The 24,147-nt window shown below is 40.4% G+C and overlaps 1 protein-coding gene across 9 annotated transcripts in view; it reads left to right on the top strand.

The window, feature by feature from the left end:
• LOC122565310 (protein unc-13 homolog A) overlaps positions 1–24,147 on the top strand; it is a 431,554-nt gene that overhangs the window by 298,962 nt on the left and 108,445 nt on the right. For all 9 annotated transcript variants that reach the window (XM_087976053.1, XM_087976052.1, XM_087976055.1 and 6 more), the window contains 5 exons: positions 268–336; positions 2,183–2,272; positions 6,964–7,098; positions 8,594–8,727; positions 22,277–22,362. In XM_087976053.1, coding sequence (XP_087832179.1) covers positions 268–336; positions 2,183–2,272; positions 6,964–7,098; positions 8,594–8,727; positions 22,277–22,362 — 514 coding nt within the window. The remainder of the gene's footprint in view (positions 1–267; positions 337–2,182; positions 2,273–6,963; positions 7,099–8,593; positions 8,728–22,276; positions 22,363–24,147) is intronic.

Raw genomic sequence — 24,147 nt, 5'->3', positions numbered from 1 at the left:
TCAATTCTGAATAATCTGTTCCAAATAATTTCTTTTGATTGAGAGGATATGCTATTATTTCGATATGTAAATTATTAATGAGAGATGACTGCCTGTTTTTCCCCGAAGGGACAGATTTTGTTTACAGTGAAATCAATAGAAATGAAAATTGAGCAGTTTTTAAAACCCATAGTTGATCCACAACAGTGTTTAGTAGTCAGATGGCAGTTTGAAAATCTACCCTTTTGTTTGAAATCATTAATAAAATATTTCTGTTATCTCTTGCAGAAAGAGAGGTTTGTAAAACTTCTAGACCAACTGCACAATTCTCTTCGTATTGATCTATCAATGTATAGGGTGAGTTTTGATGCAAAATAAAGCTTTCTAAGTTTTATTCCCACCTAAGCACACTTATGTCATGATTAAAATAAGAGTAAATATCCTGAATAGAAATTCAAAATTTTATAGAAAAGATACAACTGCATATGCCAATGTACATTAACCTTTTGAAAGTTACTTAAATTTTACTGGATTCAGAAAGTAGCAAACCGATTACAGTAAAAGAAAGGAAAAGAAAGAATCTGATGTACTTTGTCAGGTTTAGTGTTTCAAATTGAAATACTCATTTGAGTGAATGGGCTTCTGTTGAAATGAGCAAATTTTTGTTGTGACTGTATTAACCTATTATATTGACTAAGTTTGACATTGAAGTAGAAGGTGTTCAATGAGTTATCATGGATATATTTTGCACGTCAGATTTCCTTGCAGTACCACACATATTCATTTGTGTTTTTATGGGAGTGTTGCAACAATTTAGTGCCATAGAGAAGCAGTTGCAGACCCCTGTTTTTTACATCCAAATAATAATACATATATGCCATTCTGCAACTATCCAATTTGGGATGCTCACTTCAAAGCCCTCAGGCCAGACTTGGCGGAGTGGGAGGAAGAGAGGCCAACCCAGTGTGACAGTGGCCTAGAGTAGCTCCTGTCTTCCCAGTTGCACATAAATTTACATTTCAACAAAGCACACATCTTTTGGTTGACAGTACCTTTAGGAATCACTGATTAGGCTGCTATTGCAGCTATCTAACAGTTCCTACCAGTGCTAAGTTCTGAAGTACGCATTAAGCTCCACAATTTCATTTGAAGGGGATCTACTTCCTTATTTAGACAATACAAAGTTAAATGTATTTCAAACCCCTTGAGTCATTGGGCACAGCATCACTTGTGGACCTGACAAAAGTAGAATATAGGGTTCAATTTTAAGGCCATATAGTCCTATTTCATGGTCTAGTTTCTTCCATTCCACAAAGCATTACTATTTCGTTTTTGTAACTTGACTGGATCTACTCTATTGGAGCATGTTAAATTAATCCAAAGTTGTAGAGTGCCATGGTGGCTCAGTGGTCAGCACTGCTGCCTCACAGCACCAGGGCCCTGAGTTTGATTCCAACCTTGGGTGACTGTCAGTGTGGAGTTTGCACATTCTCCCTGTGTCTGCGTGGGTTTCCTCCAGGTGCTCCTGTTTCCTCCCACAGATAAGATGTGCAGGTTAGGTGAATTGGCCATGCTAGATTACCCATTGCATTCAGGGATGTGTCGGTTAGGTGCATTAGGTAGGGGAATGGATCTGGGTGAGGTACTTTTTCAGAGGGTCGGTGTGGACATGTTGGGCCAAATGGCCTCTTTATACACTGTAGGGGTTCTATGATTTATATTAATTATCTTGTGGAACTAGTTTGTGCTACAGCAATTTTACATCATACCTTACAATTCTACTGTTATTGGTAAATATTTTAATACCCTCTCCTCAATGCATGAAGTGAAATCTGATAGACGGAGGTAATCTAGTTTATTACTTGAAGAATTACGTAATGATTTGAAGCCACGCTAATGTGGCTTGACAGTTGCACTAAAGTTGGGATGGATAAGATTAAAAAGTATGTTTAGTCTTAAAACATAAATAAAACACTTTGAAAGTTAAACTATCTGAACAGTGGAGCAAATGAAATTGCAACAATTATTGCTTTAGTTGAATTCATCTGTGGAACAAGAATGTTGAAGTATGTACTCATCTGAAGTGTTGAATTCCTAGAATGTGCCCAATTGGAATGTGCACTTTGTAATGCTGTAAAAGGTCGAATGGATTTTATTTAAGTATAAAGTTTGCAATTACAAATAAAATACTTCCTTTATATAGAATAATTTTCCAGCAAGCAGTCCTGAAAGGCTACAAGATTTAAAGTCTACAGTTGATCTCTTAACAAGTATAACCTTTTTTCGAATGAAGGTAAGTCAGTACTTATTTAACTAATTCTATGCTAGTGCCCTAATTTGGAACAGAGAAAAATATTGCTCAAGGCAAAAAAAAATACAGCTACATTGTGGGGGCATTTTAACCTAGACTTTCTGCTAGGTTGTACTCCATTGCCAAAGCTTCATCAAAATGGTACAAAAGGTCAACAAGCTTCAAGTGAAAATTATGTCCAGCATAAAATGAATTTTCACAATCTTTTGTGCCAGCTTATATTTTGAATGTTCTACTTTTAGTAGCTTAACAATGAACATTTTTTGCTCAAGCTTTAGCTCAAAGTTGTTTACGTATTGTTACAAGCAGGTGAAGAGGAATGATTTGGCTCCTGTCTTTTCAATCCCTCTGGTTGGCTGCGAAGATTTATGCTGTTTTTGGCAATGGGCTCACTCTCATTAAAATAAATTACCTAATGTAAATTGTGTGGAAGCAAGAGTATCTGTTAACTCTAAGAAAAATAATGGAATTGCCCTTTGGCAGACAAAATAATTTCTTCAAGATTATTATCTTGCAGATTATTGATTCAGTTGTGTCACTTGTGGTCTGTTCCATAAAAATGGAAGTGATTTAAATCTCTTGAATTGTGACTAAACTAAGATCTCTGCATACTGCTAGTCCTCCTGTAATGTAAGAAACTGAGTGTAGATATCATGATTTTTTTCTATTTGAGAATGATAGATGGGTGTTGATGGCTGGGCCAGTATTCACTGTCTAACCCTAGTTGCTATTGTGAACGTGGTGTTAAACTGTCTTCTTGAAATACCCACAGTGCCAGAGTGTGTTCCTAGATTTATCCCAGCAACACCGAAGGAACGGTGATATATTTCCAAAGCCATTTGGTGAATAGCTTGGCGGGGAATTTGCAGGTAGTGATGTCCCTATGAGTTATCTGCTGCCCCTGTCCTTCTAGATCATAGTGGTAGTGAGTTTGGAAGATGTTATATAGTCATAGGGGTGTACAGCACGGAAACAGACCTTCGCTCCAACTTGCCCATGCCGACCAGATATCCTAGCCTAATCTAATCCCATTTGTCAGCATTTGGCCCACATCCCTCTAAACCTTCATATTAATGTACCCACCCAGATCCTTTTTAAATTTTGTAATTGCACCAGCCCACCACTTCCTCTGACAGCTCATTCCATACACGTGCCACATTCTGTGTGAGTGCCTTTTAAATCTTCCCCCTCTCATCTTAAACCTATGCCCTCTAGTTTTGGACTCTCCCATCTTGTTGAAAAGACCTCATCTATTTACCCTATTCATGCCCCTCATGATTTTATAAACCTCTATAAGGTCACCCCTCAGCCTCCAAAGCTCGAGCGAAAATAGCCCAAGCCTATTCAGCCTCTATAGCTCAAAACCTCCAACCTTGCAACATTCTTGTAAATCTTCTCTGAACCCTTTCAAGTTTCAGAACATTCTTCCTATAGCAGGGAGACCAGAATTACACACAGTATTCCAAAAGTGGCCTAACCAATGTCCTGTACAGCTGCAACATGATCTCCCAACTCCTAAACTCAATGCACTGACCAATAAAGGAAAGCATACCAAACGCCTTCTTCACTATCCTATCTATCTGCGACTCCACTTTCAAGGAATTATGAACCTGCACTACAAGGTCTCTTTGTTCAGCAACACTCCCCAGGACTTTACCATTAAGTGTATAAGTCCTGCTCTGATTTGCTTTTCCAAAATGCAGCATCTCACATTTATCTAAATTAAAGTCTATCTGCCACTCATTGGCCCATCTGATCAAGATTCCATTGTACTCTGAGGTAACTTTCTTTGCTGTGCACTACACCTCCAAATTTGCAAACTTACTAACCATACCACCTATGCTCATATCTGAATCATTTGTATACATGATGAAAAGCAACGGGCCTTGTTGCACATTACTAGTCACAGGCCTCCAGTCTGAAATGCAATTCTCCACCACTACTTTTGAGCCTGTTCTGAATCCAACTGGCTCGTTTTCCCTACATTCCATGTGATCTAATCTTCCTACCATGAGGAACCTTGTCGAACACCTTACTGAAGTCCATATAAATCACTTCCACTGCTCTGTCCTCATGAATCCTCTATGTTACTCCTTCAAAAAAACTCCAAATTAGTGAGACATGATTTCCCATGCACAAAGCCATGTTGACGATCCCTAATCAGTCCTTGCCTATGCAAATACATGTTAAATCCTGTCCCTCAGGATTCCTTCCAACAACCTGTCCACGGCCCATGCCAGGCTCACCAGTCTATAGTTCCCTGACTTTTCCTTACCACCTTTCTTAAGTAATGGCCCCACGTTAACCAATCTCCAGTTTTCTGGCACCTCGCTGTGACTATTGATGATGCAAATACCTCAGCAAGGGGTCTAGCAATCACTTCCCTAGTTTCCCACAGAGTTCTGGGTACACCCGATCAGGTCCTGGGGATTTATTCACCTTTTTGCATTTTAAGACATCCAGCAACACCATCTCTGTGTAATATGGGCATTTTTCAGATGTCACTATTTATTTCCACACGTTCTAGATCTTCCATATCCTTCTCCACAGAAAACACTGATGCAAAATACTTGTTTAGTATCTTCCCCCCCATCTCCTGCGCTTCCACACGTAGGCGTCCTTGCTATCTTTCCAGGAGTTGAGTTACTTGCTGCAGAATTCTTAACCTTTGATTCCACTCTTACTGCCTTGGTATTTGAGTTTTTGGTCTGATGAATAGGAAGAGCTTCCCATAGGACTTGTAAAGCAGGTAGGACCACAGCAACAACAAAACTCTGAAGTTTTAACTGTGGACTTACGTGGACGAATAGGCCCAAGTGAACCTACTTGATATGTCCCTTAGCACATTTTAACAACTTAATATAAGGACTTTGTATGAGAAACATATGCATTTTTTCCTAACAGATAGGTGGTTATCTTTACACAAGAGCAAGTGCTTTGCAATTGTCCTTCCCACTTGATTCAATCTAAATCAATAACATGTTCACTGTCTCCTTCTCAATTTCCATCAGTTGAGGTGCAGTATCCTGGGTAGATCCTGCTGTTTATTTCTTGTTTCTTTGCAGTATACTGTACTAAGTTGCACCTGGCTCTGAGCAATTCTAAAAATAACTGGGGATTCAGTAGGTACAGTCCAAATGTACAATTTATAGAATGAAAATGTCAGCAGCTGGGAATTTGAAAATAGATGTGCAGTAAAGGCTGAAAGATGTGATCTTGGGAGAAATAATTGCTGAGCACTTTACTTTTCATGGTTTTAACTGGTTGGAATCTCAAGTACATTACAATTAAAGTTCACTCAAAACAGAAGGATACAGGGAATTAACAAAAGGTAATGTTTTCCTCCCATTCACCACCTTCAGTTTTTAGTCGTTACTGAAGCAATCCCTTTTGGAGGTGGTGACTGATGTTTTCTGTTTCCTTCTACTTGTTTAAATTTTATTTCAACCAATAGTATGTACAGCAGAGACTGAGAAGGTGAGAGGAGGCATACCAGAGTTTCTAGTAACTTCCTCCCTGTGATTTTTGGTGTCTAAGGAGTCTTGGTGAGTTTATGTAATGCACTGGTACACACTGCAGCTACTGAATGTTGGTGGTGTCGAAATTAAATGTTTGTGGATATGGTGCCAATCAAGAAGGTTACTCTGACATGGATGGTGTCTGGGTTCTTGAGTGTATTTGGAGCTGCGCTAATCCCGGCAAGTGGGAATATTTCATCACTCTCCTGACTTGTGCTTTGTAGCTAGCGGGCAGGTTTTGGGGAGTCAGGAGGAGAGTTGGCTTTTGCAGAATTCCCACTTTTTGTTGTAGTATTTATATAGCTAGTCCAGTTTAGTTTCTGGTAAATGATAGTGGGGCGATTCAACAATGGCAGTGCCATTGAATGTCAAACGACAATGTGAGATTTGTACATCCTGGCTTTAGAATCTAAGGAGTCACAAGTTATGTAGAATATTGTGCTACCATCAGTTTGTATCCCCACTTCTGACCTCATGGTGGAGGGAACGTCATTCATAAAGCTGCTAAAGATGGCATCATGCTTTAAGTGGACCAAGGCAAAATGGAGTATGAGATCTTTATACCCAGTGGTCATATGCTTTTTGATACTGATAATATTGTGCACATGTTTTGAAGTTATGCTGACATACTGGAACATAACACATGCATCTTTGCCTGTTGTATTATAAAAATACATAATTATTTAAATTGTATAGATAGTATCTAAACTTTGAAAATCCAAGGTGAACATTAAGAAGAAAATAGATATTTTAAGGGGGTCGAATGTATATAGACTCCATGTAGATTAAGAACATTTGAGTGGGAGAGAATATTAAATAGAAGATGGGTGAAATGATCTCTGATTCAAATGTGTAATCATTTTCAGAGGTCCTATTGTGCATCCTAATTTCTTGACGACACAATCAAACATCGGGGCAGTCCATAGAAAACATGGATTGAAGATTTATTTGTTTTTCAACTGTAGGATAGCATTTATTGGTTCCCTAAAATGAAGTAAAATGTAGCTGAGAAACCTATACAAAACTAAAAAAATTGTTACTCATATATAAGTACAGTGTTACATTGAGAGATTGGTGTCTTTTGGAAGTATTAAGAAAGTACAGAACAACATGTTATGATTTTGTAATGTTTCAAGATGTTTCATTCTCTCTTAGGTTCAGGAACTGCAGAGCCCGCCACGGGCAAGTCAAGTTGTGAAAGATTGTGTAAAGGCTTGTCTGAATTCCACTTATGAGTATATCTTCAATAACTGCCATGAACTGTACAGTCGAGAATATCAAACAGATCCAGTAAGTTCACATCCTGCTTAGACATTTCGTGAAATTATTTAAAATTGAAAATTCAACAGGGATCCCTTTATTGTAATTTGATACACAACCTTTAGGTTTAATTTGTTGTTGTCTTTTCCTGACACACACAGTTTATGATGTAATGGGACCTAATTGATAAGAGAGGAAATGGATTCTTCCAACTCTGTTCATACTTTGCAACATGACAGAATTAGCATAATGGCTACACTTGGATTAAATTAAAACTAATTTACTGTAACATTCTCTTTAAAATGCTGGGTTATTTTGGAAAAATGTACATAACAAAATTATCATCTATGAACAATAGCTGGCCTCCATATTCGAAGATTGTGGTGACATGACCTACAGACTTAATTTAGTTTTGCTTAGAAATAATAGAAAATTCACAGCCCTTTAGAAACCAGTATCTTGGAGTGTCTTGCTTGTTAATTCATCTTTCTGGTAGTGTACTTAATTCATTTTGGAACAGACAAAGTAGGCATCTTTGAGTATCTTCTTTCTGGTTTAATGTATTAAACCAGTTGAGAACATAGATCAAACTCTACAGACACACTGACACCTGTCAACTATCTTAGAAGTATACAATGAATCTTTCTTAAGTCTTATATTTGTTACAGGAAAAAAAGATCTATGCATGTACTCCTATCTAAACCTGTACAATGACATAACCTCTGAACCTTACTTGTATGATAAATATGTCTCCAAAATTGATAATTTCTTAACAATAAGCAGATAAGTATCTTAACTTTCAACAGCGGAGCATGTTGTAAGTCTATAATAATTTTTGTTAAATCTGTTTTGTAAAATTATAATAAGTGTAGTCTGTAAACTAAACTGTTAACATCTATTTTGAATGGTTTACAATAAAATATTGAGCATTGAATTATTGTACAACTTGCATGTTGTCACTTTTTATATTCCAATCATGTTAACAAACCTAAGATCTGTAAAACTTATTTTGTTTTTCTAAACTGCAAGTTTTGGTATCCGTATCCTTGTGTCACATGACAAAATTTGGTACTTGCAAAAAAAAACTCAATCACTTAAGAAATACATGCTGCAGAGCCTTTTAATAAAGTATAAATATTCTAATTTGCTGATGAAATATGGGCAAGTGAGAAAATATTCTTTGATAAGCATTATAGATTACAGTGTAATTATACAATGAATAGTCAGTACTACTTACAAAATATGACATTTGATTTGTGAAAATAATTTTGAATTGCAGTGCAAGAGGCAATTCTGGTTTCACTGCAGCATATTTTCAGATATAGAATAGGGGAAGAAATCTGATACTTAAAACTAACCATCATCAATGGGATAGAAGTAGGCAAGATTAGCACTGTAATGAAACACAGATCAGAATAAATCTTTTGGTTGGTGGATATTTTCAAGTTGGTAATCAGCTAAGGACAAAAAAAGGATTTTTTTTGTGCCCAACAAAAACAGTAACCTACTTTTTTTCATCCAACAGAATAAAAAAGCTGAAGTCCCTCCAGAGGAACAAGGGCCAAGCATTAGAAATTTAGACTTTTGGTCCAAACTTATAACACTCATTGTTTCAATCATAGAAGAGGACAAGAATTCATATACACATTGCCTCAATCAGTAAGCATCTACTCATTTGTCATTTTTATTGTTTTTAAACCCACTGAAGTGTTGCTTTATACATGTTATAAAATCCAGTTCATGGGTTGCATCTTCAAGTAGTTGTTTAATTGTCTTTCAACTAAAGATTAGAGGTTTTGTGATTTGAATATTTGCCACTTCAGGGAAAATGTGTGATTTTTTTTTTCTCTCTTAAATATGTTAATAAAGGGCTTTTAACTCAGTTCTTTTGGCCTTCAGTTGCAACAATAATTAACTTTTTCAAGGGAATTGATCAGCTATCCTTATAATTAATTGCTTAATGTTTTAATCTATTGATCAACAGCAACAACATCCACTTGTGTTGTGTTTTTAATTCAGAATTCTCACAAGGTCCTTCACCAAACATAACCAGGTCAAAATGCTATTTATTTCCCATCTGTTATTGCCAATGTGTACAAATCTAAGTTATACTTTGAAATCACCTTTCTTTTAAAAGGTCAAAAATGACTCAATCTAGTTCTAATCTTTGACTTGTGCTATGAACTGCTTCTGTTTTGAGCAGAATGTAGATAGTGTTAATATGCTACACTTTCATGAGATGCAGTTCAAGTGAAGTGTCAGCAGGCAGACCACGATGGGCTGATGGCAGCTGCGTGAAAAAAAAGATGGTAGATCATGTGAGACTTTCTATTAGATCCATGAAGTTAATCTGTAAAGAGGCATTTTCAGATTTAGTTTAGTTGCCTCAAGTCAGCAGAACATTATGAACATTAATTGCAATCTCCTGAAACATTGCAGCACATTGAAGAGAAGGTGATTGTAACTGACAAACATGTTGCGTTCATTGTGTTCTGGAATAGTGTAACTGATATCTTCCTTCTCAGTTAGATCATTAATTTTCTACTAGCCATCAAAAAGTGGCCCTAACTGAAAAAGCTATCTAGAATGCTTGAGCAGTTCCTCCAACTGGTCTCCATCTCCCTCATATTAAACACGATCCCTTGCAGATATGCCTTCCAATGATTTTTCCAGAATTGAGGTTATGAATGTGAAATGTTGCCTCCAGCATCCTGAGAGATCAGCTATTTAACATTACAGAATGCTTACGTTGACTAAGACTTGCATGAAGTGTAATAATTTCTGTCAGCCTGTAATTAGGAGTTAGAGATGATTAAACTGCAACAATTTTAATGACAGGATTTGAGTCTTTCCATGGTTGGCCACTGCTGAAATCTGTAAAAGAAAAATTGACTACAATCATGACTTGTTAGGAGGAATATCTCTGAAATCAATGCAAGGTGCCTTTGTGAATGGCTAGAGGAACGATGGAGACTGAAGAATGGGGAATAGTTGCAAAAAGATGGCAAATAAGAGCTCTTGACCAGAGGGATGGTAGAGAATAGTTTTAATCTAATAAACATCCATCTGGCAAAAGTAGAAGCAAGAGCTGTTCTGAAGGATAGCTAGGCTTACTGTTGCAATTAGGTGAGGAGAAGAAATCAAATCCCCTCTTTTAGGTAGTTTTAATCAACCTGTTCAGAAATGTTTTTACACACAACTTGAACCTGGGCCTTTTGGCTGTGAGGGAGGGATGCTACCACAATGCCACAAGAGCCCTGCTCCCTCATTTTAAGCTACACTGAGTCATTTACGACACATTTTTGTTTCTCTTTTATCATGTAGCTATCACACTCCAATTAAAATGTAATTAACTCAATCAGAAGCCAAATCATAAGGTTTTCTTAAGTGAAAGTAAAAAGAATTTTATTAGCCACCAAGAAAAAATAAAATTAACATCTAATACAAGTAACAAGATGAAGAAGAAAGGTATCTAGTACAGACAGGAAGGTAAAGGAAGTTAACTTCACAATAACTTGATTTAGGATTGTTTAGTTGTCTCATTTCTTCAGTAGCAAAGCTTTCATAGAACAATACACGCAGTACAGGCCCTTCAGCCCTCAATGTTGTGCCAACCTGCGAAACCAATCTGAAACCTACACTATTCCATGATCATCCATATGTTTATCCAATGATCATTTAAATGGCCTTAAAGTTGGCGAGGCTACTACTGTTGCAGGTAGGGCATTCCATGCCCTTACTACTCTCTTAGTAAAGAACCTCTGACATCTGGCCTATATCTATCCCCCCTCAATCTAAAGATAAGTCCCCTCATGCTAGCCATCACCATCCAAGGAAAAAGGCTGTCACTGTCCACTCTATCTAATTCTCTGATCACCATCCTCTAATCACCGTGGGCGGCGGGGTGGCTCAGTAGTTAGCACTGCTGATCCGGGTTTGATTCCCACCTTGGGTGACTGTGTGCAGATGCACATTCTCCCTCTGTCCGCGTGGGTTTCCTTTAGGTGCTCTGGTTTCCTCTCTCAATCCAAAGATGTGCAGGTTGGGTGAATTGGTTCTGCTAAATTGCCGGTAGTGTTAGGTGCATCAGGGGTAAATATAGGGTAGGGGCATGGGTTACTCTTCGGAGGAACGGTGTGGGCTTGTTGGGCCAAATGGCCTGTTTATATATTGTGGGGAATCTAATCTAATTTAATCTTGTATATCTCTGTTAAGTCACCTCTCAACCTTCTTCCCACTAACGAAAACAGTCTCAAGTCCTTCAGCCTTCCCTCATAAGACCTTCCCTCCATACCAGGCAACATCCTGGTAAATCTCCTGCACCCTTTCCAATGCTTCCACATCCTTCCTATAATGCGGCGACCAGATCTGTATACAATACTCCCAAGAGCAGCCGCACCAGAGATTGGTACAGCTGCAACATGACCTCATGGCTCCGAAAATCAATTAAACCTAATACACCCAAAGTCCCACACAGGAGGTTAGTGAGTAAAATTAGGGTGCATGGTATTGGGGGCAAAGTACTAGATTGGATTGAAAATTGGTTGGCTAATAGGAAACAAAGGGTAGTGATAAACGGCTCCATTTCGGAATGGCAGGCAGTGACCAGTGGGGTACCGCAGGGATCTGTGCTGGGACCACAGCTTTTTACAATATATGTTAATGATATAGAAGATGGTATCAGCAATAACATTAGCAAATTTGCTGATGATACAAAGCTGGGTGGCAGGGTGAAAAGTGATGAGGATGTTAGGAGATTACAGGGTGACCTGGACAAGTTAGGTGAGTGGGCAGATGCATGGCAGATGCAGTTTAATGTGGATAAATGTATGGTTATCCACTTTGGTAGCAAGAACAGGAAGGCAGACTACTACCTCAATGGAATCAATTTATGTAAAGGGGCAGTATAGAGAGATCTGGGTGTTCTTGTACACCAGTCATTGAAGGCAAGCATGCAGGTACAGCAGGTAATGAAGAAGGCTAATAGCATGCTGGCCTTCATAACAAGAGGAATTGAGTATAAAAGCAAAGAGGTGCTTCTGCAGCTGTACAGGGCCCTGGTGAGACCACACCTGGAGTACTGTGTGCAGTTCTGGTCTCCAAATTTGAGAAAAGACATTCTGGCTATTGAGGGAGTGCAGCGTAGGTTCACAAGGTCAATTCCTGGAATGGCAGGATTACCTTACACTGAAAGACTGAAGCGACTGGGCTTGTATACCCTTGAGTTTTGAAGATTGAGAGGGGATCTGATTGAGACGTATAAGATTATGAAAGGATTGGACACTCTGGCAGTAGGAAACATATTTCCACTGATGGGTGAGTGCCGAACCAGAGGACACAGCTTAAAAATACGGGGTAGACCATTTAGGACAGAGCTCAGGAAAAACGTCTTCACCCAGAGAGTGGTGGCTGTGTGGAATGCTCTGCCCCAGAGGGCAGTGGAGGCCCACTCTCTGGATTCATTTAAGAAGGAGTTGGATAGAGCTCTCAAAGATAGTGGAATCAAGGGTTATGGAGATAAGGCAGGAACAGGATACTGATTAGGAATGATCAGCCATGATTATATTGAATGGCGGTGCAGGCTCGAAGGGCTGAATGGCCTACTCCTGCACCTATTGTCTATTGTCTACACCCAAACTGGGTGGCAGGGATCTATTTACATGGACACTGAGATCTCTCTGCTTATCCACACTACCAAGAATCTTATTTTAGCCCAGTACTCCGTATTCCTGTAATTCCTTCCAAAGTGAATCACCTCACACTTTTCCAAATTAAACTCCGTTTGTTACCTCTTTGCTCAGCTGTGCAGCTTATCTACGTCCCCCTGTAATGTGCAATATCCTTCTGCACAATCTACAACTCCACCGACTTTAGTGTCATCTGCAAATTTACTAACCCATCCTTTTATGCTCTTATTCAGGTCATTTATAAAAATGATAAACAACAGTGGCCCCAAAACAGATCCTTGCGGTACACCACTAGTAACTGAACTCCAGGATGAACATCTCCCATTAATCACCATCCTTTGTCATCTTTCAGCTAGTCAATTTCTGATCCAACCACTAAATCACCCTCAATCCCATGCCTGTGTATTTTCTGCAATAGCCTACTGTGGGGAACCTTATCAAACGCTTTACTGAAATGCATATACACCACATCAACAACTTTGCCCTCATCCAAATGTTTGGTCACCTTCTCAAAAAACTCTAAGGTTTGTGAGGCTCAACCCACCCTTCAAAAAGCCACGTTGACTATCAAATTATTCTTTTCTCGATGACTATAAATCCTATCTCTTATAATCCTTTCCAACACTTTACCCACAACCGAAGTAAGGCTCAATGGTCTATAATTACCAGGGTTGTCGCTACTCCCCCTCTTGAACAAGGGGGCAACATTTGCTATCCTCCTGTCTTCTGACACTATTTCTGTAGACAATAACAGCACTAAAGTTCAAAATCAAAGACTCTGCAATCTCCTCCCTAGCTTCCCAGAGAATCCTAGGATAAATCCCATCTAGCCCAGGGGACTTATCTATTTTCACACTTTCCAAAATTGCTAATACCTCCTTATGAGCCTCAATCCTATCTAGTCAATTGCCTGTATTTCAGTATTCTCTTTGACAGCATAGTCTTTTTCCTGTATGAATGCTGACGAAAAATTGACAAAAAATATTCATTTAGCGCCTTTCCTATCTCCTTGGACTCTACGCATAATTCCCACTCCTGTCCTTGACTAGCCCTAATCTTATTCCAGTTATTCTTTTATTCCTGACATACCTATAGAAAGCTTTAGGGTTTTCCTTGATCATACCTGCCGAAGACTTCTCACATCCCCTCCTGGCTTTTCTTAGCTTTCTCTTCAGTTAATTCAGTTATACTTGAGTTTATAGTAAATTCTTGGTACACCCTACTATGAGGCTGAGAGAGAGAGTGTTCTCCAACTTTCCTTGTCACTGCTCACTTACTCAAAAGTAATTTTTGAAATAAAGTTTACTGCATGTTTTAGAGTCAAGTGTTAAATACCAGAGGTTAAGAGTTTGGTCATATACACTTGTAGTCAGAGTTTATTTTTAACTCACACATCATAAACTCCATAATGAGGAGGTGCCGGTGTTGGACTGGGGTGGATAAAGTTAAAAATCACAACACCAAAAGGTTATAGTCCAAAAGATTTATTAGGAAGTACTAGCTTTCAGAGCGCTGCTCCTTTGTCAGGTAGTGAGTGGGGCAGAATCATAAGACACAGAATTTATAGTACAAGATTATAGTGTCACACAACTGATACAATATAATGAACAAACCTCGATTTCCCGAACACAGCTGATTATTTGTAGTGCTTCCCAATTATCCCTTAATTATCATTTAACCATCACCTGCTATCTAGTTCATTTGGTCTTTAGGTATCTCAGCTAAACCCTACCAGATAATGGTTGCACTCTCTCTTTCCAGTGAGCCTTTCATCTCCAATGTGTATTTTCACCTAGTTGCTTGACACCTTTCTGTTTCAGATCTGAGCTGCTATACCTTTTATGATTGTTAGTTTCAGCCTAAATTGATTCTTGTTTAGTTTTAATTTCTTGAGCATGGCTTGATCTTGTTTGGTATCATAGCATCCATTCTTAGGTCAGTATTTGATCTTAAATCCAATTTTAGTTAATGAAAATTCTTGAGTATGACTATCAGATGATGGAAAGTTTAGTATTGATGGTCTATTTTTTATTATGATCATAACATCAATGCAACAGTGCAGGCTACATTTCCATTCCAAAGACAATGGATATTGGTTCTTCTATATTTTTTAAATCAACCAGTTCAACCACCTCCAGGGTAGGTGGGTTTTGAATCTGGACCATCTGTCCCAGAGGTAGGGAAGTTCCCAGTGCACACCAAACCTCTTTGCTGCTTTTTATGTACGTGCCCTAATCTTCTCCCAATCAGTATCTGCTGCCATAAGTCTGAACTTGACTATGCATATATACATACTCCATTAACACTCCATCTGCAATGTTAGCAAACTGTGTGTCTCAGTATGTTGCACAGAACCAGGAGTTGGAGCAGCAGCAGCAATAACAACAACAATAGCTGCACAGTGCTGAGTGGATGTGACAGTGAGAGGGGAGCAGCCAATTGAAAGTGAAACTTGTCGATCTTACTGTGGCTAAATAGTGAAAGATGATTTCCACGAGTGGCCAAATGGGTTACTGGGGAGTGGAAACTAGTGATTCTCGCTGGGGGAGAAAAAAAGAGGAAGTGTAGCAATTTTGTAGGGCTGAATTAGTGTCTATGGATTGTACCTTGAGATGTTTTTTGGTGCTGAGCAACAGGGAGACTGTTCATAGTTAGCAGTGAGCTGAAGCCGCCAACTGTGTTCTCTGACTTCATGCCAAATATTAATAGTCACTGACGTGATTGCTGTTGGGGCCTGGGGTGGAAGCAGGCATTAAGGCTTGCTAGTGGTCATGCCGTATTCCTTCTCTCCCAATGCATGCCACTTGCATCTACTTATGTCAGTCAATGAAAATTTAAAGGGTGCGATTTAGAGTGCTACTAAAACCATACACAGCTCTCATCCCTGTTCATATGGGATGTCGTAGAGATGTACAGCACAGAAAAAAAAGTGTTCAGTCCAACTTGTCCATGCCAACCAGATATCCCAACCTAATCTAGTTCCATTTGCCAGCACTTGACCCATATATCTCTCTAAACCCTTCCTATTCATAGATGCCTTTTAAATGCTGTAATTGTACCAGCCTCCACACACTTCCTCTGACAGCTCATCCTCCTCTCACCCTAAACCTATGCCCTCTAGTTCTAGACACCCACACCCCAGGGAAAAGATCTTGTCTGTTTCTCCTATCCATGCCACTCTTGATTTTCAAACCTCTATAAGGTCTCCCCTCAGCCTCCAACGCTCCAGGGAAAACAGCCTCAGCCTATTCAGCCTCTCCCTATAGCTCAAACCCTCCAACCCTGGCAACATCCTTACAAATCTTTTCTGAATCCTTTCAAGTTTCGCAACATTGTTCTGATAGAAAGGAGACCAGAATTGCATGCAATATTCCACAAGTGGCCTAACCAATGTCCTGTACAGCCACAACATGACTTCCCAACTCCTGTACTCAATACTCTGACCAATAAAGGAAGGCATATCAAATACCTTCTTCACTATCCTATCTACCTGCGAATCTACTTGTAACGAACTATGAACCTGCCATCCAAGGTCGCTTGGTTCAGTAACACTGCCTAGGACCTTACCATTAAGTGTATAAGTCCCACTCTGATTTATTTTTCCAAAATGCAGCAGCTCGCATTTTTCTAAATTAAACTCTATCTGCCACTCCTCAGCCCATTGGCCAATTTGATCAAGATCCGATTGTACTCTGATGTAACCTTCTTCGCTGTCCACTACACCTTCAATTTTGGTGTAATCTGCAAACCTACTAGCTATACCTCCTAATTTCACAGATGTGAACAGATTCTCTGCACCAGCCAGCAAGATCCAATCAGGAGGGATTAACTCTGGGTCATATATTTGGGTACAGTGAAGCCTGTGACAATTTGCTATCTGCCATAATCCTGTTTTGAATTTAAGCAAAATGATAGCAAATCAATTTGAATATTGAATGAAGCAAAGTTATTTAAGTCATTATAGCTAACAGGTGTAATTTATTAATAAATATGACTGACTCTACACAATTAATTGTGCAGTTCAAAGTTCTTTTCCTTTAAATTAAGGGTTACAACTGACTTGTGACTGGTGACATAGTTCAGTTGTATAGCTGGCCAATATGCTGGTGTCCACTTAATAACTTGAGTTTAGCAGTTTCTCTCATTCGGATTACAAACACTGAGCAGGTGATCCAGAACATGAGACTGCAGTTACCTTTCAGATTGGCTGTGCATTAGACAAGCTGACAACAAATAACTTGAATAGTATTTAATCCAACACAAGTAACTGAATACAGCTGTTATAGGGATTATAAAGTTTAACCTACAGTGGATCATACTGACAATAGATTTTTGTATTACTGTTTCAAGAATGTTGGAAACCTTCATTATTATGCTTTACAACTTCAGGCACCGCTGTTCCCTATTCCCAACTGGCTTGTGTGTTAACCGTAAAATTTAACACTCCACGTTCCTGATTGCAAGTGGCATAATTTGCATTCTTAGAGTACAGACTTGCTGCGTCTCTTCATCAAGGACTTGGTTCCTTCAGCACTTGTAGTTGACAGACAAAATCAACAGTACTGCACTTTCCATGGTCCTACAAAGTAAGAACATAGCAGCTGCTGATTGCCACTGGTTAGTCCTTATTTCCATACTCCTTGATCTACACCCACTGTCCCCACCAACCTTTTCCTTTTATATCCACATGTGCGGGTGTTGCTGCCCTAGAGGACCTCATAAAGCCCTTACCAGCAGACAAGCAGGAGGCTGGGAAAGCACAGCAAGCCAAGTAACCAGGAGGTGGAGAAGTCAATGTTTCGGGTGTAACTCTTTTTCAGGACTGGGGGTGGGTGTAAGGGGAGCTGCAGATAAGTCGGTGGGGGTGTGAGGTGAGGTAGGGATAGGTAAACACAAGTAGAGTGTATGACTTGATTGGTCGATGGGAGGAATGAATCCAGTTAGTAGCTGGAAAGGTCAGTCAGAGGAATGAAAGAGAGCAGGGAGGGGCTGTGAAGGGAGATTATTTGAAAATGGAAAACTCAATGTTGAGTCTTCCAGGTTGTAGATTGCCTCGGTGAAAGATAAGGTGTTGTTCCTCCAATTTGCGGTCTGAGTTGTTGTGGTAATGGTGGAGGCCAAGAATGGTTGGAAAGGGAGTGGGGAGGGGAACAAAAATAGACAGTGACTAGGAGCTCAGACTGTGAGGTACTGCCCAGTTCTACCTGCTCCCCGAGATCCACAAGTCCAACTACCCCAGCTGACCCATCATCTCCATATGCTCCTGCCCGACTGAACATATCTCATCCTATCTCCACTCCATCCTCTCCCCCTTGTTTCAGACACCTACATCCGTGATACTAACCATGACCTCTACCTCTTTAATAACTTCCAGTTTTCTGGTCCCAGTGCTTTATCTTCTCTATGGATATATAATCCTTTGCACGTCCATACCCCACAAGGATGGCCTTCAGGCCCTCAGCTTCTACCTCTCCAACAGACCCATCCAGTCTCCTTCCACAAATACTTTCCTCTGCCTTGTCGAACTAATTCTCACCCTAATAACTTTTACTTTAACTCTCCTCATTTCCTCCAAATCCAGAGAATGGCCATGGGCACTTGGATGGGCCCTAGCTATGCCTGCCCCCTTGTCGGCTACATCAAACTGTGCCCCAACCCTTCTGCCATTACATCGATGACTGCATTAGTACACTGTCCTGTACCCAGGCTGAACAGGAGCAGTTCATAAACTTCGCCCACAATGTGCACCGGACCCTCAAATTCACTTGGTCCATCTCAGATACCTCTCTTCCCTTTCTTGACCTCTCCATTTCCATCTCCGGTGACAGTCTCCAGATGGACATTTACGATAAACCTACAGACTCCCATGACTACCTGGACTATACTGCCTCCCACTCAACATCTTGCATGAACTCTATCCTGTTCTCCCAATTCCTCTGCCTCTGCCAAATCTGCTCAGAGAAGAAGACATTCCACTCCCAGGCATCCCAGATGTCCCCTTTTTTTGAAAAACGTGAATCCTCCCCCTCTTGTCATCCAGACAACCCTCCAGCGCACCTCCTCCATTCCCTGCTCAACTGCTCTCAAATCCCCTCCCTCAAATGCAATAAAGATGGGGTTCTCCTTGTCCTCAGCTACCAACCACCAGTCTCTGCATCCAATATATCACCCTTCCACCAACTCTAATTAGATCCCACCACCAAGAACATCTTCCACTCCCACCCCTCTCTGCCTTCCATAAGGAGAGTTTCCTTTGATCAATCCTTGGTTTCCGCCACTCTCCACAACAATTTCCCCCCCCACCAAACTCCCAGGTACCTTCCCCTGCAACCGTAAAAGATGCAAAACCTGCCAGCACTCCACCCTCTTCCCCCCACCCCCACCAACTTCAGCTCCATCCAGGGCCCCAAATAGTCCTTCCAGGTAAGGCAGAGGTTCACCTGCCTCTCCTGCAACCTAGTTTACTATGTCTGGTGCTCCCTGCAGGGGCTGACCTAACCTGTCAGTCACCACCCATTTTATTTCCCCTTCCCACTCTCTTTCCGACATGACCATCCTTGGCCTCATCCATTGCCACAGCGAATCAGACCACACATTGGATGAAGACCACATCTACTGCCTGGGCAGCCTACAGCCCAGAGGATTCAACATTGAGTTCTCCAATTACAAATGACCTCACTTTCTATCCCCGACTCCCTTCCCAGCCCCTCCCCCTGCCTTCCATTCCTCTCACCAACCCTTCCAGCTACTAACCTGATTCATTCCTCCCATCATCCAACCAGGTCATACCCTCTATTTGTGTTCACCTATCTCTACAATCAACCCCCTCCCGCCGCATCTGTAGCTTCCCTTACACCCACCCCCAGTCCTGAAGAAAGGTCATACCTGAAACATTGATTTCTCTATCTCCTGATGCTGCCTGGCTTGCTGTGTTCTTCCAGCTTCCTGCTTGTCTACCTTGGATTCCAGCATGTGCAGTTCTTTTGTCTATAACAAAGCAAAGTATTAAGCCTGGTTTTGCAAATAGGACTAGCTAATCATTAATGCCCTATAATCCAAATTCAAACATGCAAATATTATGCACAAAAAAAAAGTTTCAGATACAGATTGAATATCATCTGAAGGCAAAGAAAACAGAAAGAAAACAGTTATGACATAGTAAACAGCAAATTACTTGAAAACCAGATACAAGACAGATCACAAGAGGTTTTAAGTGACATAGATATTGGCTTGCAAACACACAATGGGAAGTGCTTTATGCCTAGTATATCTTTCTCTCTCATCCCAGAATGCAGCAAAGAAATTGTGTTGAAACATGTTACGGATGCAGCAGCAGTCTTTCACAGTCGGGCTTTGGTTAGTATTCCTAACTAGTAGCCAAATCCCCTTTCCTGAGGCCCAGAGCCCTTTGTTCATCATTTCATCCAGGTGCCTCAAATCATTTTCCTTCTCCTTGTAGAGTTGATGGCTTGATGGCTCAGTGGCTACAAGTGCTGCCTCAAAGTGCCAGGAACCTGGGTTCAATTCCAGCCATGGGTGAATCTGTGGAGTTTGCACATTCTCCCTGCGTCTGCATGGGTTTTCATCAGATGCTCTGGTTTCCCGCCACAGACCAAAGATGTGCAGGTTAGGTAATTAGCCATAGTTTAAAAAAAAGCGGAGTTGCAGATCTGGGTGAGTTGCTCTTTAGAGGGTCGGTGCGGACTCAATGGGCCAAGTGGCCTCTTTCTGCTCTTCTATGATTCTCTGAATAAATCCCTAAGCTCAAAGAGGTTAGGCATAACTTATTCCCTCTGTCTCATGGGGGGGCTGCTATTTAATCAATGTGGAAAGTGATCATTCATCACTTTTTTCTCCATGTTAGTTTCCTCATCACTTCTTCAATTTCTCAGAAGTGAAAGTAATTACAAACTCCCAAGCCCTTAGTACATACTTGTATACTTTAGAATTAGAATTTGATTTTATTGTCACAGATACTCAAGTACAGGAATGCAGGAGTACAATGAAAATTGTATGATGTCCTGGCTCCATCTTAGGTACCAAAGTACCAAGGTACAAAATCTTAGGCACAAAGTAGATAAATAAAGAAACAAAATTAAAAATTCAACACTGCAGCCCTTAAGTATTTATTCATGCTGGGTTCAAACTCCCCACAAGGTTTCGATCTCCCCTATGTTGTGCTCGATCCACCACCCTCGCTACCTCCACAATTGCTGGGAGACATCAGGCTGCCTGCTCTTGCCGCAGTTGTGGCAAACCTCTTTTGCGCAGTGATGGGCTCAATCTCTCCCACATTGGGGTCTCTCCCTCCTCTGCATTACTCACTCGTTCTCCCCTGTGTGCTCTCACTATCATTCCCCACGTTGGGCTCGTTCTCTTCACAGAAGGTAAGTAGATTAAAATTTTAAAAAGCTATGAAGGAAGGGGGAAAAATATGTAAAAGTGGATAGAACCGATGAGCTCTGGGCAGGAGCCCACACACTGCTGATACTCCGCTGCCATCTTGAACCTTTTATGCTTGAACCAGTTATGCTTATTACTCGGGCATGCAAATTGTCACATGGCCATAAACCATACAAAGCATGTACAGTATTGACATCTCATTTGGAGGCTAGACAGTGCCTGGCGAGAATAAACACTTCCATTGTAAGGCTAATCAAGCTCTTATCGAGCCCATGTTCAGCAACCATGTCCCTTGAAAATGCAAATGTTTCCAATTGCAACAGTTATTTCCTCAGAGCATTAAAGAAGTTTCTACTTTACAACATTATTGTTGCTTTGTATGTTTGTATAGCTAAATGGCTCATGTCTCACCTTGACCTGAGCTGTTCATAAATAAGTTTGCATTCGTTATGTTTTATTTTAGCCCTCGCAATGCCTTAGCTAGGCATCACACTGTGCCGAGGCTCCCTGCCCTCTGATCTCCTACATACCTTTCCAGATATCTATCTAGTAGTGTAATTAATTTCAATACATACATGTTCCCCAGCTGGAAGATTCTTGATCTGTGGAACCTTTTACCTTTGTGGTTATTGAAATAGAAACTAAACCTTCAAGCAACACCAATAACCCAGAAAATCTCAACAGTTCATTTGCTGGGTTTAAAATCTGGCAATTGTCTTTCAGGAATATCATATCAATGTGTACATTGATATTCCTTATGTTCTTATAAATTCTGCCAGTTGGCTCAGGTAGCAGGAAGTGGTTAACATATGAGCTGTTTTTCAGCACAAAGTAGTGCTTACTACAGAGGAAAGAAAAAAAAAGAGGAGTAATGAGATAAAACAAATGTACATTTTCCCTTTTTCTATCTACATTTTTGTTCATGTATGCTAGCTCATTAATTAAGTAGAATTGGTGTCTGCTTCTTAAATTCCTGTGGAGGTAGGTAATGCTAAAAATGGAGATATATAAATTTTCATTCATAATTGTGAAACTCGCCATAATTAATAAAATGAAAAAGTTTAATGTATTATCACATTTTTAGCATTTAATTGAGTCATGTGTTCTCTTTATTTTAGGTTTCCACAAGAACTGAATGTGGGAAAGATAAGTGCAGAAGTGATGTGGAACCTTTTTGCACAGGACATGAAATATGCAATGGAAGGTTGTACTATTTCTAATATATTTTTCATTCACAGATTATGAAGTTCTATTTTTATTTCTTGGCAAGATATGACGGTTTGTCAATTGCTTGTGAATTTATGAAAAATATTTGAATTTATAATGCTAGTAAAAATCATGGGCAAAATTTAATCTGAGCACCTGGTGCCTTGCTGCCAGCTGGAGAACATAATACAGCCCGCTTTGGGGATGGTCCAAAGTGTTAATGGCCAGCAGCAGGCCTCCCTGGGATTAAGTTATCCATCACCCATCAAGAGCTGCCAGCTGGTCGAGGCTTGCAACTGTGTATTGCGCCAGAAGAGTGATAGCAGTTCTAGCAATGCACGCACAGGAAACCTAGTGAGGGACTCCTGCCACAGGTGAGTAAGGATGGGTTGGTAATTGCAGGGAAGGAGGTTCAGATCTAAGTGTGTCTCTCAGTGTGGCCCTCGCAGGGGCCAACCAGACCTTCCAGTCACCGTCCATTTTAATTCCCCTTCCCACTCCCTTTCCAACATGACTATCCTTGGCCTCCTCCATTGCCACAATGAACCACACTGCAAATTGGAGCAACAACACTTCATCTTTTGCCTGGGCACCTACAGCCCAGAGAACTCAATACTGAATTCTCCAATTTCAAATAACCCACCGACTCCCTTCCCAGCCCTTCCCTTCCACTCCTCCCTGCCACTACCATTCCCCTCATTGACCAACCAGATCGTACCCTCTGCTTGTCTTTACCTATACCCATTTCACCACCCTGCCCAGCCCTTTTATCTGCAGCTCCCCCTACACCCACCCCCAGTCCTAACGAAGGGTTACATTCAAAACATCGACTTCTCCACCTCATCATTCTGCCTGGCTTGCTGTGTTCTTCCAGCCTCTTGCCTGTCTACTTTGGATTCCAGCATCTGCATTTTTTTTGTCTCTAACCTCCTTTCCTGATGCCATTCTATGAACCAGACACCCAGTGCCTGATAATGAAGGACTGCCCATGGCAGCATGTGAATAACGCAAAAAGGTTGAATACCAGCATCTAAGGAGGAGGGGGCGAGACCCTTATTTGGACATTGTTTAAACGCCATTTAATTTTTGTGCTTATTTAAAACCACAGTGTGAAGTGAGAGAGAATTGGTTAAGACCTGCATTTACAAGGGTAGCTGTATAGTTTGAAATCAAGAAACTTGATGTGGTTTGTAAACCATGTTTCTGTAGCTTTGGGGTTCCAGCAATGTGCAGACAAACTGGAGCCAAGATTTGTTTACAAGTGAAGTTGATTGGTTTGTGGACAAGGGTTCAGTTATCATTGACAAAAGTACTCTGCCTGCCAACAAGACATTGCTTATGTTGTCAGTTAACTGAACAGATTAGGCCATAAGCCCAGACAGAGCTAAACTAATTCAGACCAGAAAAGAAACCAACAGATCTGCAGAAGTCAAAAATCTGCAGTAAGCCACTTTAAACATGAAGAAAATCAGCTTCTAATACATGTTTCAAGCTGTGTCTTTCAATTGGATCAGTCAGAAACCTTTCATAAGTGAGCTAGCCACCCTGTGCCTCTTGCAAAGCAGTGGAAGCATTCAGAAGAAGGAAAGTTGAGGAGAAATCTTCAGATCAGCAAGAACTAAACCAAAAGATCTTGTAAACAAAGATGACCTGTTTTCCGTCCAGCCATTTTTTTTTGTTTGTGTGTATAAGGGGAAGTTTAACAGGGATTGAGAGTTTTAATTTGTAGATTTATTTAATTCAGTTTAATTGTTTACCTGAAGCTAGAATCTCATGCCCTGTA

Source organism: Chiloscyllium plagiosum, unplaced genomic scaffold (assembly GCF_037043375.1).
Source record: "Chiloscyllium plagiosum isolate Xiang-an unplaced genomic scaffold, Cpla_swu_hap1 HiC_scaffold_28, whole genome shotgun sequence".
Classification (NCBI taxonomy): Eukaryota; Metazoa; Chordata; class Chondrichthyes; order Orectolobiformes; family Hemiscylliidae; genus Chiloscyllium; species Chiloscyllium plagiosum.
Note: the sequence above shows the minus strand (reverse complement) of the source record. Positions and strands in the feature narration are given on the sequence as shown.